At 34.7% G+C, this 18,455-nt stretch overlaps 1 protein-coding gene across 1 annotated transcript in view; it reads left to right on the forward strand.

Moving 5' to 3' along the window:
- The window catches only part of NEB (nebulin), a 213,863-nt gene that overhangs the window by 156,512 nt on the left and 38,896 nt on the right, over nucleotides 1-18,455 (forward strand). The window contains 15 exon segments of the mRNA XM_074303459.1: nucleotides 1,795-1,899; nucleotides 2,156-2,260; nucleotides 2,686-2,790; nucleotides 4,445-4,549; nucleotides 6,006-6,110; nucleotides 8,241-8,345; nucleotides 8,552-8,659; nucleotides 11,088-11,192; nucleotides 12,272-12,376; nucleotides 12,880-12,984; nucleotides 13,590-13,694; nucleotides 13,784-13,894; nucleotides 14,776-14,886; nucleotides 15,655-15,756; nucleotides 15,843-15,947. Coding sequence (XP_074159560.1) covers nucleotides 1,795-1,899; nucleotides 2,156-2,260; nucleotides 2,686-2,790; nucleotides 4,445-4,549; nucleotides 6,006-6,110; nucleotides 8,241-8,345; nucleotides 8,552-8,659; nucleotides 11,088-11,192; nucleotides 12,272-12,376; nucleotides 12,880-12,984; nucleotides 13,590-13,694; nucleotides 13,784-13,894; nucleotides 14,776-14,886; nucleotides 15,655-15,756; nucleotides 15,843-15,947 — 1,587 coding nt within the window.

An 18,455-nucleotide genomic window follows, 5' to 3' on the forward strand; every position in this document is an offset into this window, starting at 1 on the left:
CACCTCAAATAAAAGTGGAATGAAATTAAAGTCATTTTTCAAAAAAAAAAAAAAAAAAAAAAAAAAAAAAGAATCATAAATGACTGAACAACTGGATAAGAAACAAAAATTTAAATGATTTGCCCTGGATCACTGATCCCAGATGTGTTAGAGGCAAAACTGAAACCCAACTCCCTGCTTTGAGTCCATTCTTCTAAGCACTCCTCCATGCTCAGGTAAAATATTCATATTTTGAATAATGAAGAAGATCATAGACTCATAATTTGAAGAGACTTTAAAAATCACCTAATGTAATCCACTCATTTTACAAATAAGGAAATAAAATCAGAGGGGAGAAGTAACTTGTTCAAAGTTAAAAAAACAATAAGTGATAAGGTGGAATTTAAACCCACGTGGGCTGACTGCTCTGTCAAAATCAACCATCATGGGATAGACTCTTTACTAAAGTTGAATTTTAATGCCCTAGCTTGGATTCCTCGATCCCAGAATCATGTTGACAATATAGATTGAACCAATTGAATCATAAATTGAGCTCATTTCTCTGCTTTCCCTCTGTCCCTACATTTATCACAGTATATGCTCATTTTGAGATCTGGTCACTCAGGCAGGTGTCTCCAGGGAGAATATATTCCAGTGCAGAGTGGTCCCCAGAGTATAGCAAATTAGAAAACTTATCCCAGGATGCATGATTTGTGAAGTCCTAGGTATTGTGGGGACTAGACAGCTAGACTCTTTAGAGATGCAACTGATAGAGAAAAGGAAGTGCTATACTGGCTACTTTTATTAAAAAAAAAAAATAGACACATATACGTGCAATGAACTCTCCAACACCCCTTTATCCAAACACCCCTTCTGGGTCATATGTAACTCCTTTGTACCTTATCTCTATTCCACCCAACACACTCTTCCCTTTCAAGACTATATTCAATGTACATTTAAACTGTTTCCTCCTACATAAAAAATATTAGGGTGGTATATCACATAGTATGCTTTGTCCTAAAGGCTTGTATCTCTTAATGAGATGAATATTCCGGGACACTTGGGTGGTGGCTGGGTTTATAAACTGTAACATTTCTTTTCTTTTCTTTTTTGTGAGGCAGTTGGGGTTAAGTGACTTGCCCAGGGTCACACAGCTAGAAAGTGTTAAGTGTTTGAGACCAGATTTGAATTCAGGTCCTCCTGAATTCAGGGCTAGTGCGCTATCTACTGCGCCACCTAGTTACCCCTAAACCATAACATTTTTTTTTAAATTACAATATATGGTTGACATCTAGAAAATAAGTGGGTATAGTTATCTATGACCATTAAAGTGAATGTTATTTCCAGTCCTGGGAGAATATCTACTTGCATAATAGCCTAGGTTAAAAGTAAAAGCAGGCATAATTCTTTTGATGAGAATCTGCTAAGAATACAAGAGAGTTGGCTACGTGCAATCTACATGATTAGGTCTAAAATCTGTCTAGATATAAGGAGAAATCACAATTCTGGTTTAGGATCAATGACCTTGAGTAAAAGAGCAAAACTACAAAACCAAACTTGAAGCTGAAATTTAATGTGTCCAAAAATCACCACCACAGCTCCAGAAAAGTTGCTCTAGACCAAGAAATAAAAGTATTTGTGTGCATTATTATCTTACCAACTTAATGAACCTATTTTCCCCTCTCCTCCACTGAGCTTTGTCCAGACCTGCAGTAAAGTTATTCAGATCTAAACCCATGAGAAAAACTGCTGGAGAGAGCCCTACAGGGTTGATTTCGATGCCTATTTGTGATATATGTATTTCTGTCTTTGCAGTTACGTTATAAAGAAACGTTCCATGCAACCAAAGGGAAATACCACACGGTGAAGGATGCCCTGGACATTGTCTATCACCGCAAGGTCACAGATGACATCAGCAGTGTACGTTATGAGTTGTTTTTTTTTTACACTCATTTAAATGATGCTTTCCTCAAGCTTTCTCTTATACATCTTAATTAGAGTCACTGTCCTGTAGCTGCCCACCCTGGCAGCACTAAGAGCTCATCACAATTTAACGCCCACACTTTCTAAAATAAAACTAAATAGAGGGGGAGAAAGCAAACTGGTCAATAGGTGAGTCATGGTTTATTTTATCCCTGGGAAAGAATCGTTCACTTTCTCTGTGTTTCTGCCACAGGTGAAATACAAGGAGAAATATATGAACCAACTAGGAATCTGGATGTCAATTCCAGATCGCCCAGAACACTACCATCATCGGGCTGTCACTGATGCTGTCAGTGATGTGAGTCTTAAAATCTTTCTTTACTTTTGTTTAAATATAAACTTATATGTATATTTTGTCCCATCTGTGTCAGTGATTCAAATTTCTGTAATTTAAAAAATTCTCAAGTTTTAAAGATGAAGAAAGCTAAATGATTTTTCTCTAACTAAATCTATCTTTAACTAAATTAAATAAAAAAGAAATAAAAGTAAATTGACAAGACTTTTTTTCTCCTAAAATGACCATTAGTTTTCTAAGGAACAGAACTGTTCCGTGTTGATTTATTCTAATATAAGGACAAAAAACACAAAATTTTTTCTTGGCCTTTAATTGCTCATGTCACTCTACTTATACAGACTTTTGTATCAAAACATATATTTATATATATATATATATATATATATACACACACACTTAAAAGTGTTTTCATGATGATTTATTTTCAGGTTAAATATAAAGAGGATCTGACATGGCTTAAGGGCATTGGTTGCTATGCTCATGATACCCCTGACTTGATGTTGGCAGAACAGAACAAGACCCTTTATAGCAAGGTATGTTTATTTTTATGATATTTGAATTATTGTTGTTTTGTTTTTGACAAAAATTAAGGACACAGAAGATCTCTCATTAGCTATTTGACCAAAAATAAAAAGAAAGATTTCCCTACACAAAATTAAAAAGAATCTAGTAAAAGTATCCAATGACATATTTAGGAATTGCTAAGCAGATTTTTTAACAAGTCATTTGAAAACATATTCTCAAATTAACTTTATAATCCATAATGTGAAAAGAATACAAGTAATTAAGAAATTCAAGTGAGGAGGGGGTAGGTTAATTAGTTGCTACAGTAGCTTACAGATGTGTGCTAGCTTTTAATTTTAATTAATTAATCCTTCTAGCTTCAATTTGGGTACCTGAAGTAAAGTAATGCAATTCTGCCTTTCCAACTCTACAGAGGGAAGGAACACGTATTTATTAAGTGCCTACTATTTGCCAGGCACTATGCTAAGTATTTCATAAATATTTTTCATTTTATTTCACAACAACCCAGAAAGATAGGTGCTATTATTATCCCCATTTTAAAGGTGAGGAAATTGAGGCAGATAGAGAATAAATAACTTGTCCCAGCTAGTAAAGTATCTGAGGCTAGGCTTGAATAAGCTCAGCTCTTTATTTACTATTCCATCTAGATGCCTCTAGGATTATGTCTATTTCTACCCTCATTTCCAAAGCATTTGATAAGTTAGTTGTCAACTGTTCGATCTTCTAGAGAAATTCAATATTAAAGATCCTGATTACTACCAGTTAAACTAATGTACTGAAAGGGAATCTGATTCCATCTCTATTTGACAATTTTAATATTTACTTTATATTAATATGCCATTTGGAAATGACTGTGAGAATTCATGCTAGCTATCAAAGACAAAGAAAAAAATTTTAATACCACTACCTAGCTATGTGACTTTGGTCAAGTCACCTAAATTCTCTGAACTTCAAGTTCCTCATTTATAAAATAGTAGCATTAGACTATGGTATCGTTAAGGTCTCAGAAATTCTGACATCATATAATTATCTATGACTACACTCAGTGAATAGGTAGTAAAAGGGGTAGAATGCTGATTTTACAGTCAGGAAGACTCATTTTACTCAGTTTAAGTCTGGTCAGCTTCAGACATTTACTTACTAGGTATATGATCCTGGGCAAGCCTCTTAACCTTGTTAGCCTCAGTTTCCTCATCTGTAAAATGAGCTGAAGAAGAAAATAGCAAATCACTACCGTATGTCTGCCAAGAAATCCCCAAAAGAGGGCACAAAGATCAAACATGACTGAAAAAAAGATTCAACAAACTCAGCGAAAATTATATTCATGTGAATGGATGAAAAACTATCTCTTTTGAGTACTTAAGGCCTTCCCTTGAAGCCAAAGATAATCATTATGGGCAGTGGGAGAAAAGAAATGGGGCTTGAATACATTTTGTCTAAAGTGGAGATAGAAAAATTTATTATTAAAATAGCTAGTTGATTAAAGATGTCTTTTTAGTTTAATCTTCAGAGTCTGCAGATGAAAGCTCATTTTATTCACTGAATTAATTAATAAATTGGCATTAATTACAAGTTATGCTTTAAAATTTGTCATACACCTTTTTATAGCATCCCACATTGTAGCAAGTTTTAAAATGACAACTTTCTATTTGCTTTCTTTAGTACAAATACAAGGAATTATTTGAAAAGACAAAGTCTAATTTCAAGTACATAGCTGACTGTCCAATTAATAGGCATTTCAAATATGCAACTCAACTGATGGATGAGGTAAGTATGACCTTTTTATACTAGACCTATTTATTCACAATAAGTATCCTAGACTGCTTATTGAAGTGAACTGAAATGAAAGCAACAGAAAAGAACAGATTAAAGGCAAGATAGAGAATATCTATGATAGCACTAATCAATGGGATGTACAAAATATAAATAGCAAAAAAGGGCACATCCATTATTGGAACCTTCTGAAAAAAAAAAAACAACTGTTATTTGGGCCAAAATAAAGTAGCATAGTTCTGATGCCTAAAAGAAAAGTTTCGTAAAGCATAGGAATTAACCTACTAAACTGCAGATTTATGGTAAAACTTGGCTATTTGACATTCAGTCTTACTAGGTAGATTCCCCCCTACTTTGTTCAGATGAATATTTAGTTGAAATAACAAGTCTTTGTAAAAAGAAATAAAAATTCAAGTACTAACAGAATGAAAACATTAGTGATATGAGCTTAAGCATAGGATTTAAATCAGAGACACCAGGATAATGCTGGTTGATTGACTAATTTATTGTTAATTGTAGTCTAATAATTTGATAGATTGCAATGACAACAATCCAGAGATTTCTCTAAACATAATAGTTTTACTCTATGACATTATATTTTTTCTTTTTCTTTTATCCAGAGAGAAAACCATTTGACAAATAGAATTTACCAGTATATTCTGCCACTCCTTCCTTAGACAATCCCACCATCTTTATATGATTACTAAGTTAATTTTAAAATAAAATCTTTGGAATTTTCAGCAATTCCTGGATTTACCTACAACTGGATAGTTTTATTTTTAACTTCCTGTTTTACCTTTTTTGTAAAGGTGGCTTAAAGTAAAAGAGAAAGGTTAAAAATTATGATAGACATATCAATTACTTGAAAAACTGAAAATGTAGCCTTGTTAATTCCATTTGTCAAGCGCTTATTTGATTTTTATTAAGATTCTCTATCTGTGAGATGCTAAAGGAACTCTGCCAAGCCTTCCTACTGGTGTGTAAAAAAACTCAAGCATTTTCTAAAATTTTATTTGCACATGGATAAAATGAGCTATTACCAGAAATCTCAGATTTCTTGAATAATTGCAAGGTTTTATTGATGCTTAGCGTTTTGGCACTTGTAGCTCCCAACTGTACATTGATAGGATGCCCAACTTTATTTTAAATAGATTGTAAGGAATAATGAAATCTGGCATTGTTAATGGCATCATAATCAAAGATGGTATATGGGTAGGTATATTTATATTTCAGTGTCCTTGAAACCCTGCACTCCTTCCCACATCCCATTTCTTCTTTAGGTGGAAATTCTATTCATTTAACTTTGTGTCTCCTTTAGTCCACAGAAGGGCTCAAGAAAACCCTCCTGGAATTATTAGGTTTCATGGCACTTAGGGTTTATATCTAGAGACTTGTCTTCATAGCCTTGAAATTATGTACTTGTTATAATCTGATATGCTATTCTGAGCAGAAAAAATACAGAGCTGACTATGAGCAGCGGAAAGATAAGTACAGCCTTGTTGTGGATGAGCCTAGACATCTGCTGGCTAAGACGGCAGGCGAACAAATAAGTCAGGTACTGTAACAGTGCTGGCCAAAGTGGCCAAAATGGAGACGGTGCTGTTCTAATTCTCCATGAGATGTTCGTCATGTCTGCAGCCAAGGATGTCATAGGGTTCTGCCTATGATATTGAACTGTTCCGTTCCTGTGTCCTCCAGCAATATCTGTTCAGCCACCCAAATAGCGCATAAGCTCTTTGAGTGAGCCAATCCATACTCTGCGTACTCTCACCTGATGTGGGGAAGTAGAAAAGGGAGCCATTAACTTGGAAAGTATCTCCCTCCTCTTATTGGGCTACAGTTTGCTAGGGCAAATCATAACTTTTCTAATAACTTTGAGTTTCAAGAAAAAAAGAAAAAGGGCATAAATGATATTATATATTGTGATCAGAATTTCTCTGATTTAATAAAAAAAAATCCAAATTCTTTGGTATCATAAGTAAAATTTTCATGGTGGTATTTAGTACCACTTCTAAAATTATAAGGGGTCAGCTTAAGATATTGAAGTCTTTCTACCTGGTGGCCCAATAAATTACTTATTATCTTTATCCATAAGCATCCATGCGAGTACGTAAAGTGTTTGTGCCTACATCTCTTCACTCTGAGGTGACTGGGATATAGAGCTATGTTCTTCCCTGTCTTCATAAGTCTCTCTTGTGCTTCACTGCTCTTTGTATGGACAGAAAAAATATAAATCTAATGCCAAGATGTTTCTACGACACGGATGTAATGAAATTCTACGTCCAGATATGTTGACTGCACTCTACAATACACACATGTGGAGCCAGGTAATGTTTTATGTGATACATAGTCATCTTATGGGCCTTTTCACTCTATTTTTTAAACCTTCATTCTCTCTTCATTTCATCACTTTTTTCATTCCATGAAGCTCTATAAATAATCATTTCTCATCCTGTGACTAATGGTAAAGCTGTCATAGTAATCCTCTCTATGGAATGGACTAATGACCATTTGTCCTTCTTGGAATTCCTAGCAAACTATAAACTAAGGTTCTTTCAAACCTATCGCTGAAATAGATATTTTGCCAAATTCACTTTCTCTAATTTTGTCCTAAACAGATAAAAATATTCTTTGAGAGCTGATTTCATCAAGGGATAGATTCATCAATCTTTGTGTTTATGCTTCTATTAGACTTTTTCTCTTTGTTATTTCTGAATTACAATACCAGTTGGGAGGAAAGAGAACTACAATGTGATTCTTTCAATAATTCACATATTTTTTGACTTTCTGCCTTTCAACTCCATTTACTAATGCTTAAATCATACAAAATTTCACCTCTAGTGTTTATATCCCTCCTGCTCACTGGTTTTCCCACATTATTGATTAAGAGATACTGCTTTAAGGCCAATGAAAATACATGGTATTCTATCCTAATACTATCTGAAATTTTAGTCTAAAATATTGAAGGACAGTGACTATACACATCAAAAGACTAAGATGAAAATGTTTATAATAAAATTAAATTCCAGAGCTCCCAGATGGACAAAGAAAGATATTTTTCAGTTGATTACAGAGATAAACTAAAATATAATTTTTCACTTTGTGGTTCTATGAATACAGTGGAGGATTATAAACTCTCTGTAAGCAACCCACTCTCTGGAGCTCATTCCTTTGTTCAAGTATGATCATCAAATGTTTGTGCTTACTGTCTTGTCATTGTGTCATACATCTTGCTTAATATTGCTTGTGTGCATGAAAAATTATTTATTTTGTAACCTTCAAATTTCAAAAGTATATTGCATGTTTGAGATTGAAAATGAGATTTATTAGGAATAGGAATCCCTTTTGCATCTTCAGGGTATTCATTTTTGGTAAACATTTCCACTTCCTAATTAAATTGAATAGTCATTCCTAAAAGAGACATGGGGCTCCTCTCTCACAAATGTCTGATCAAGAGCAAGTCACGTGACCTTTTACTGTCCCTTTCTAAGACAACAATATCAAATCTTCTGGTCACAGGACTCCTTTACATTCTTAAAAAATTGTTGAGACCCTTCAAAACCATTTGTTTATGTATATTATATTTTGTCCATATTTACCATATTAGACATTCAGATATTTTAGTTTTTTTAAAGATTCTATCTCTGTTTCTTAGCCCTGACTTTTCCTTTTTCTCCATCTTTAGATCAAATACAAGAAAAACTATGAGAAGACAAAGGACAAATTCACATCTGTGGTGGATACTCCAGAACATTTGCGTACTACAAAAGTCAACAAACAAATCAGTGATGTGAGTAGAAAGACAGTCCTGAATGCTGCTCCTAAGACTCAAATCCTATAAAAATAGAAGGTCTTAGAGTATAATGGGATAGAAAATTCTTCCAAAGTTCCTATTCTTTGCATTGTCAGTTCAATTGAAAAATAGCATCTAGAATTATTTTTGCTGTAGAGCTATGATCTTTCTGACTGAATCTTTGTGGTTTTTGAACCCTCCAGATTCTTTACAAGTTGGAATATAACAAAGCCAGACCCAGAGGCTACACCACAATCCATGACACTCCCATGTTACTGCATGTTCGCAAAGTCAAAGACCGAATCAGCGATGTAAGTACAGAAGTGACTTTTAGATCATGTCATCTGGAACTCTGCAATTCTGTGATGTGGGTAACGGGCCAAATTCTCTTTCTTCAGGAGTGGCAGTGTGGTACAGGGGAAAGGGCACTGACTAGAGTCAGAGGGCTCAAATTCCTTCTGTGACACTAAGTGATTTAATCCACTTGAGTCTCAGTTTTCTCTTCCATTCCATTCCATAAAATGAGAAAGATTGGATTACAAGGCCACTAAAGTGCTTTTCAGTCTGAGGTCTATGATCCTATGATCTATAATCTTTGATCAATATATGGAATCAATAGCTTAATATATGTTTTAATATAATTAAAATAATTAATTAATTTAATTAAATAATAATTTGGGAGGAAAGAATAGAAATGCCTTTTCTGGCATACAACTTGGTTTCATAATTCATGGATGCAGAGTTTCTAATTAAGGAATTTTGGTTTGATCTAAAGAATAACGTCCTGACTTCACTGGAACTAAGAAAATAGAAAATTTTTTCTAGCTTTTTAAGTTGCAGGCCCAATTTGTTAATCTTCTCTTTCTCTATTTTGTTCAAATAAGCCTCTAAAGATATAAAATTTCCCCTTATTACCGCTTTAGCTGCATCCCACAGATTTTGATATGATGTCTCATCATTGTCATTATCTTGGGTGAAATTATTAATTGTTTCTATAATTTGCTCTTTCACTCAGTCATTCTTTAAGATGAGATTATTCATTTTCCAATTACTTTTTGGTCTATTCACCCCTAACTTCTTACTGAATGTAGCTTTTATTGCATTGTGATCTGAGAAGAAGGCATTTTTTATTTCTGCCTTCCTACAGAAAATAGAAAATTTTAAAGAATCAGATTAATAGAGGCAGACAACAAGCAACAAGCAAGCAACAGCAAGAAGTAAAAAGCTAACTAATAGTTGAATAACAGCAGCCCAATAAAGATTCAGAGAACTATTTAAAAAAAAAACTTATATAGAGACTTGAAAAGCATAGTGCTCAGAAACCATTTGATTTAAGGATAAATAGTCCCACACATCCTCCACATCGTATTAAGGAATAGTACACGATTCTTGACCAAATGGTAACTTCATGCTATCAAGAAAAATAAAAATTCAGTGCCATCTATCCTGTTTAAGAAGGAAGAGGCATATATTGCATTGAAGAAAGAATTTTCATTCAATATGATTGGATTTTTTAAAGCGAGGTATAAAAGAATAATTAGTTATACCTGAAAAATTAGTTTATATGGAATACAACATTTCCCACCAATGTGGGCAAATGAAACATAGTAGCTTATTACAAATAATGGGACTTGCTTCAGAATCTATATAGATATTGAGAACTATCAATAAACATTATTATATGAGGAAGGAAAGTTAATCAGGATTTCCTGATTTATTGTAGTTGTACTGAATTCACATTGATTGCTGCTAGCAAGAAACTATATGCTCTGTTTCCCATGTCACATGTTAGACGGCAGGGGTTAAATCATCATTAGGGAAGAAAATGATAGCTAGGTGGCATCTAATAGCATTTTTATAGCACTTTGAAGGTTCCATAGCACTTTACCAATATAACATCATTTAATTCTTCCAACAACTCCAGGGAAGCAAGTGCTATTATAATCCCCATTTTCCCACAAGTTAACAGAGGCAGCAGAAGTTAAGATGCCAAATTTGAATTTAGGTCTTCTGACTCTATCTCACGTACTCTATCCACTGCCAATGATTCTATGATCCTAAGATCCTACTTACCTGGAATTCATTTAATCATGAAATTAATCTAACTGGGAAAAAACCATTTCCCCCCCAAAAAAAAAACCCAGGAATAAACAAATACGCCTACTAAAAAGCCAAAATCAGTGTCATATATAGTTATTCCTTCCAAACCAAAGAGATTGGGTTCCCACCATGATCTGGAAAATTTGAATAAAATTTTTGGCCCTCCCTTTGATTCAGACAATTCTGAATTTTTTCTTTTTTCTTTTGTGATTGTTTACAGTATTAAAAGATAAAATATGTTGGTATTATATAATGCTATACATGTGTTTTATGCATTTCTAGCTTTCTAAACTTTTTTTTGCATCGTCTGCTGGCCCTTGTGTATCATCTGTGGCTTCTGCAAAACTCCCCAAAATTCTCCTTTAATTTCTTATGCCGACCCACAGTATATTGAAATCTCTATGGGAAAAGTCATAAGGTAGAAGGGTTGACTGTATCTTACTCGTTGGAAAGCCATTTGGACCCTATGAACCAAGGTCTCAATTTTGATACCAGAAGGTCCAGTTGCTCCGTGCAATTGAAAACTTTTCTCTTCATGAACATTTTTATATTAGAGTTAAGTTTTTTATTATTTGTTTCTAAAACCTAGATAAGTTGCTTCACATAAACACCTCTGGCTAATTATATCTCTTCCTACAGCTGAAATACAAAGAAGCATACCACAGGACTAAGTCAAATTGTACCATTGAACCTGATGCAGTTCATATAAAGGCAGCCAAGGATGCCTACAAAGTAAACACTAATGTAAGTCCCAGGGTATTCGTTCCTCTACAATCAATAATTCTTTACATTGATATTGGCAAAAGTCAAACCCATCCCATCAGCTCTTCTACTGTATTTTCTTTGAGTGTCTTTTCAGGTTATTGAGTTTTTAGTTCAGGAAACAAATTATAAGAACTTGCAGTTGACACTGAAATAAATTATTAAATTTGGTTCTCACAAAAGTGAATTGAAAACAGTGACGATAGTCAGATCCTAAGGTGCAGAGTACAGCTTCTCATGTCAGCTGTATAGTTCTCAGCGACTTGAGAATTAAATCTACTGGACAAGAAACAAAAGCTTCAGAAACAAAAGAGACAGCTTTAGCATAATTAGAACTTTGCAAAGGTGCACTCTATTTTTTAAGTAATCAGGAGCATCTTTCACACAGAATTTCACATTATTATCTGTACTACCCAGAGTCCAGGGTCTGCTTGTGAAATGGAAAATAATTCAGCAGCTTCATACACTGGTGGAACTGAACTAGACAGCTATCAGCCCACATATTAACTCTTTATCAATGGAAAAGTTACTTTTCCAGTTGCCCAAAAGAGCCCCTTCCAAATTGAGTAAACTCAAATATGAATTACCAGAATTCTTATCAGAAGTTATTGCTATAAGAAAATATCAATCATTGCTTGTCTCCTCATAGGATCAAAGACATAGTTTTATATTCTTCTAAGAAAGAACTTAGTTAGAAATAAGAAAGAATTTTCCTTTGAAGGTGATTATCCTGAAATAGCACGCACACACACACACACACACACACACACACACACACACACACACACACAAGAAATACTGTAGAATCCTCAACTAAAGAGCTTTAAAAATGAATCTCTTAGATGTATCAGCCATTTATGTGCCTGAAGGCAGGGGGCCATACAAAATCATTTCTTGAGTTCTATCACAACTTCATGAAATACATGAAATACATGCAAATTGGGGCTTTCATTTGCATTAACAGCTATCACTTGGCAAGCATTCAGAGGGAAGACTAGGCCTCTGTATGTTATTTGTGCTCTACTGAATTAAATTATTCCTTTTCATTTTATTAAAAACAGAGATATTATAAGAAGCAATATGAAGCAACCAAAGCTCACTGGAAGTGGATTGCTGACAGACCTGACTTCATACAAGCTGCCAAGTCAACCTTGCAACAAAGTGATGTAAGAAACATGAAAACAAGGCCATGCACAAATGCATGAAGCACGAAATAAAGGGAAAATCCACATCAACATCCAGCATATTTCTAGTTTATTATAATAGTCAGCCATCCCTCCCTCTTTTGATCAGTAAGGGGAGAGGCAGGGTGAATGAACAGATGCTGTGATCCAATCTTGGGGATGGTGTACATACCCATAAAATCAACTCTGCTCAGAGTAACAGGTTCAGGAAACCCTAAGTGGGGATGGAGAGTGGGAGCAGATACACTGATAAGAAATTTATCAAGTTTGATATGTGTAGCATGATAAGGGTCACTGAAGTCTTTCTTGCTCATTTTTTAAATGTCAATTCATCTTTATTCTTGTTAAGATGAATTCCAAGTGTTTAGCCAAACCTGGTTCCAATTCTTTGTGTGACTTGTTATAAATTCCCATTGCTTCTTATAGTAATGACTGTCTTGATCTCTTTTTCGTTTTACTCTTCCTTGTGCTTTCTTCTGAGATAGTTTGAATACAAGCTGGACCGAGAGTTCCTAAAGGGTTGTAAACTCTCTGTCACTGATGACAAAGACATGGTTCTGGCCCTGAGGAACTCCCTAATAGAAAGTGATGTAAGTATCTTCTCCTTCAGTGAAAGTCTTAACCAGGTTCCTACCCTATTTCCCATTGATGGGTGCGCTTGCTCACCTTGGCCCTTGGAGTCATACTCAGGAATGAAAGAAAGATACAAAATGGGTTGGATATGAAGAGAAAAAGCCTTCTTATCAGAATCAGCCAAAAGTAGGATCAGCTGCTTGGGATATCTAAAGTTTTTGAGCAAAAGCTACAAAGTCCCTTATTGGGGATATTATGAAAAGGATTGCTTTCAGATAGCTACAAGTTGGACAAGATAGCCTTGGAAGTCCCTTCCGACTCTGAGTATTTGTATTTTTGTGATAGACAAATACAAGATGCATTCTTGCTATTGTTGCAACTAGGTTTCCTTTATGTTTGTATTAGAGTTTTAAATTTCAAATGCAAAAGAATCAAAAGTTAAAGGTGTTTCCCAGGTACATTATATAAAGTAAGTAAATATATCTCTCTTTAGAAAAGTTCACAGAATATACCTGATTCAACAAAAAATTTAGTTTCCCTGTGATATGGGATTTTGGGGAAATTTGAAAACAGGCTTTCCAAGGTACACTAGTGAGCTTAAGAATTGTCTTTTTTTATGTAGTTAAAATACAAAGAGAAGCATATCAAAGAAAGAGGAACCTGCCAGGCTGTGCCTGATACCCCTCAGATCCTTCTTGCCAAGACTGTCAGTAACCTGGTATCAGAGGTAATTAATTTCCAGATTTCATTTATATTTATCCAGGATCTTTGCTCACATCCCAGACTCCTTCACCAGCTCTTTTTGTGTGTTCTCAGAATAAATACAAGGACTATGTGAAAAAGCACCTCGCACAAGGCTCCTACACAACTCTCCCCAAGACTCGTGATACAGTTCACGTTAAAGAAGTGACCAAGAATGTCAGCGATGTAAGTAACCAGTCATCACAAAAGTTGTAGTCCAGATTCCACTTCACTGTTGACATGCAAAGTACCTAATCCCAAATCCCTTTGTGGGTGCCTGAGACTCTTGGAACAATAGAAAAAGCCTCTGAAACTTCTTTGAGTTTTGTGCAATATCTCATTTGTATTTTAAAACCTCATTACTACTACCAATTTAATTATCTGGAATGTGAAACCAGAATTTCAGTTTAAAAAAAGAAATCACATTTATTGACATCACTTAGAGAAAAATAGGATCGATATTTGATTTCGTGTTAGGTAGATTCAAGAGACCTAGACTTAGTTAAAGGCTATACAAAAAGTATGGCAAGTTCTCTTTCAACTCTTAACAGAGAATGAATGAATGACGACCAAGGCAAGATTGTATATATTATCAGATTTGGTCACGATTTAGTCACTATATCATGGGGTTTTACTTGGTTGTTTTTCTGTTATGAGTTTACTTTGGAGAGGGAAGGGGGGTTATTTCCAGAAATGACTGCGTTGCTTTGGTTTTAATCAAAAGTCATCAATAACTTTAATTTTTCAAAAGTGTGACGACTGTGGATTCTGTCAAAGGATAGATTTCTGGCAGGATAGAGACTAGTATTAACCAGACAGGTCTGCTCCTGGTAATTATTCCTGGCACATTTCCCTAAGGATTATTAAGTGGTGTAAGAGAGAATTGGACATTATCAGGGAAAATACCAAAACAATGGTAAGAGACTTTCTGTCCATAGCTAGTTATGTAAGATTTATCACTGAATGATATCAGGGGTCTTCAAGTCATAATTCCCATTCCCAACTCTGCTTAAGGAGAATTTACTTGACAAAATTCTGATTCTGCTAATGCTTTGTTCTCCATTTAGACAAATTATAAAAAGAAGTTTGTTAAGGAGAGAGGAAAGTCCAACTACTCCATCATGCTTGAACCACCCGAAGTGAAACATGCTATGGAAGTGGCAAAGAACCAAAGCAACGTAAGCATTTGCTCTGTCATCATCCAAGTTAATGAAATCTCTTCCATATCTTTGTGAAAGTGGCCTCCTATATCTGGAATGCACCTTCCCCTCAGTTCTCTTTGAAACATCTCTAGTTTTCTACGAAGTATAGTATAGTTATCACCTCCTGGACCTTTCTTGAGGAAATCCTCTAGAAATTACTTAATATTATTCTGCATTTAACTCATTTATGGGTCAGTTTTATTACTTTTGTAAAATGGGGGGAAAAAAGAAAAACTTGGATACTTGGTATTGTTTTTGTCTTTTTTTGTCTTTGCCATTTTCTCTTTGTATCCCATGTACCTCATATGATGGTGCCTGAACACAGTAGGTGCTGAATGAATGTTTGCTGAGTTTAATTCAAACTGTTAAAGTAGCATTATGGAGTCTATGCTTGATTTGTTTCATGGACTTTTTCTTCTTTAAATTTTTAATTACCTGTCTATCTCACCTTTCTCACTTATAAAATTACATTTAATTTTTTTCTACCAACAAGTTTCTGTTTTTTCTTCCTCCCAGCCCCATTGAGAAAGTAAGAAAAGAAAAACAAAATGTTTGTAACAAATATGCCTAGCAAAGCAAAACAAAATTTTTATTGACCGTATCCCTAAAATATCTCATTCTTCATCTCCTTTAAGACAAATTTAAAAAATTTTGAGAATATGTTTTAACTGAAATTTGTTTAGAATCCACAAGATACAGTGCTTCCCTTGAGTGAATGAATTTTTCTTTCCTTCCTTGGTTAAGATTGCTTACAAAAAAGATGCAAAGGAGAACCTACATTATACCACTGTCGCTGATCGGCCTGACATCAAGAAGGCGACTCATGCTGCCAAGCTAGCCAGTGAGGTGAGTGTGCAATGGTCTCTGGTGCCCACTGTCAGTAAATTATTCAAGACATTTTCAATTACTCATATTGGCTTTGTTTGTTCTAGGTGGAATATAGAGCCAAGCATCGGAAGGAAGGCAGTCATGGATTAAGCATGCTTGGTCGCCCTGATATCGAAATGGCCAAGAAAGCTTCTATGCTGAGCAGTCAGGTAATGGTGGCAGTCAGAAGGAAGTAATGCGATCGATGAAAAGTCTGTCTGGATCAAGGTTCTTTGATAATCCATAGATTCCTGTGTGTTCCTATAAATCTTTAAGACAAAAGAAATGCAAGCAGATTTCTAAATGACATTTCGGACCATCTTTATAGATTTATCTAAAAGCCTATGTTTTTCTTTTGTTACTCATAAAGCTACCTGCATTTATAAGTCCTGTTCATCAGTATATGAACCTATAGCAATTATCATCTTGAAGATTACAGATAACATGCATTCCATTAGGTACCACTCTTGCAAATTAGTAGGAGTTAATTTTTTAAAATTCTGACAGTTGTGGATTTTTTCAGATTTTGGGCTTTTTAGAATTAACAAAACAAGCTGGTTGTCCCTTATAACCAGTGTTTGTTCAAGAAAAAAAGTGAAAAAACCCTATTATTGCTCTCTTCTGTGGCTAAAGAACTAAACAACTTCCCCATGTCCTAGTTCCCTAATTTAAAGCTGAAATTGCAAGACAGCCTTTTTCTTTTTAACATAGTGGTAAGAAAAGATATGATAGGCTTGAAATAATATTAGAGTACCATTGTTTCTACATAGCCTGGGGAGAGAAACCCAGTCCCCTGAAGAAAACCATATTCCAAGAAGTTGTGTCTTAACTGCATTGAAGTAAGTCTAATGAGCATTACCCGGATGACCTGATTTGCCTGAGTTACACAACCTATCCAGAAGACCCAAGGATCTCTCTCACAATTTTTTGCACATTTCACAGGAGTCAAAATGTAGAGTCTTACTTTTAGAAATTTGGTCATCTAGCTCATGTGTCTGAAATTACTCAGCAGCCTCATCACATACATCTTGGTTAAAATTTTGCATCTTTTTCTTTTTTTTTTTCTTTATTCATTTCAATATAAGATAGATGTAGGACCATTTGGAGTACCTTTGGACATTACTTATACTGTCAGTACTAATTCAAAGGTGGAATTTTAGGTTTTTAAGTAGTAAATTAATGATATCAAGTGATATCTAAGACACTAGATTTGAAACATGTTTGGGATCTCGTAATTAGAGGCATTGTAAATAGTTATAGTGATTTGTTTTTAATTTATGTCATTGTCATTTAATTTGTTGTCATTTAAAATTTCTCTATATACTATATAAATATATAAATATCTATTATTATTATCAACAGGAAGGCAATTAATGCTATTAAGTTTTCATGAGATTTCTTTTTTTTTATTAATGCCATTCCACAAGGTAAGAACCAGAATGGAGTTGTGACCAGAGATCTGAACTTGGAGTCAAGGGGACCTGAGTTTAAGTCCTATTCTGAGGCAGGCAGAGACAGACAGAGAGAGAGAGAAACATAGAGAAACAGAGATACAGAGACAGAAAAATAGATATAGACTAGATATATAGATGTAGGGTGGCTATGAGTCCTTGATTAAGTTCTTATTGCCTCAGAAAATTATAAAATTTGAAATTTACACAATAGTTGCTGATCTTTATTAGTAGAAAGAATGTTCCCAGCAGGAATTAGTTCCCTACACTAATAAAGTCATAGGAATATACCAAGTATCATTTAAGACTTCCATTAACATCTTTTTCCAATGCTTTATCTGCTGTGGAGATGACTATGAGTTATCAGAGATTATGCTAGGAAAATATCAGTTCAAAAGGCTTGTTCTTCTTGCACTTGGAAGGGTTATATTACAACTTAGTAATGACCTCTATAACTCCAGTCTGAGGACCAGTGTGGCTAAGTTCACAGAGGCTCGCATCACTGGAAAACTGGACATCAGCTGATAAACTTTTGAGAGCCATAGCAATTACAGAAACCTTTTTAATTAGGTGTGGTATAATCTGCATTATTGAAAGGAGTACCTAAAGAGACAAAATCACCAATTTTTAAAGTATTAATGTATTGAATGCATACCAGAGAGCCAACAGATAAAAGTCTGGAATAAATTTAAAGTTGAATTTCTAAGACTAGTGAGACAGCAAACAATAATGAAGAACACTAAATTATGTTTTAATTTGTTTTTAAATTGCCAAAATGGATGCCATATAAATATAAAAGGCAAAGAAATCATTTTAGCATTATTTTTTTAATAGATTGACTAGATTTGAAAAACAACTGTTATTACCTCTACTCATAGATTACCCTTTAATTATAATGGATGGGATTGTTTAATCCAAATTGGATGTTTAAGATGGCATGTTTCCTATGAAAGCTTGGTCCAGGTGTTGGCAGGTTTGGAGGTCTTCCTCCTGGCAGGATCCTCTGCTCCTGGGCTATCCATCTGAGTAATGGAGTGGCTCCCCATTCTGACTCTGCTATCTTGCTGCATACTCTAGGCTGAATACCTCAAAGGACAAAGGAAGGGGCATGGCATTGCATCTTATGACACACCCATGATGAGACACCTTAAGAAAATAAGTGTCCTCATCAGTGATGTAAAATTAACTGCCACCACCAGGGGAGTGTGGCTTTTTGTCTTTCTCATT

The sequence above is a fragment of the Sminthopsis crassicaudata genome, chromosome 3 (genome assembly GCF_048593235.1).
Source record: "Sminthopsis crassicaudata isolate SCR6 chromosome 3, ASM4859323v1, whole genome shotgun sequence".
Classification (NCBI taxonomy): domain Eukaryota; kingdom Metazoa; phylum Chordata; class Mammalia; order Dasyuromorphia; family Dasyuridae; genus Sminthopsis; species Sminthopsis crassicaudata.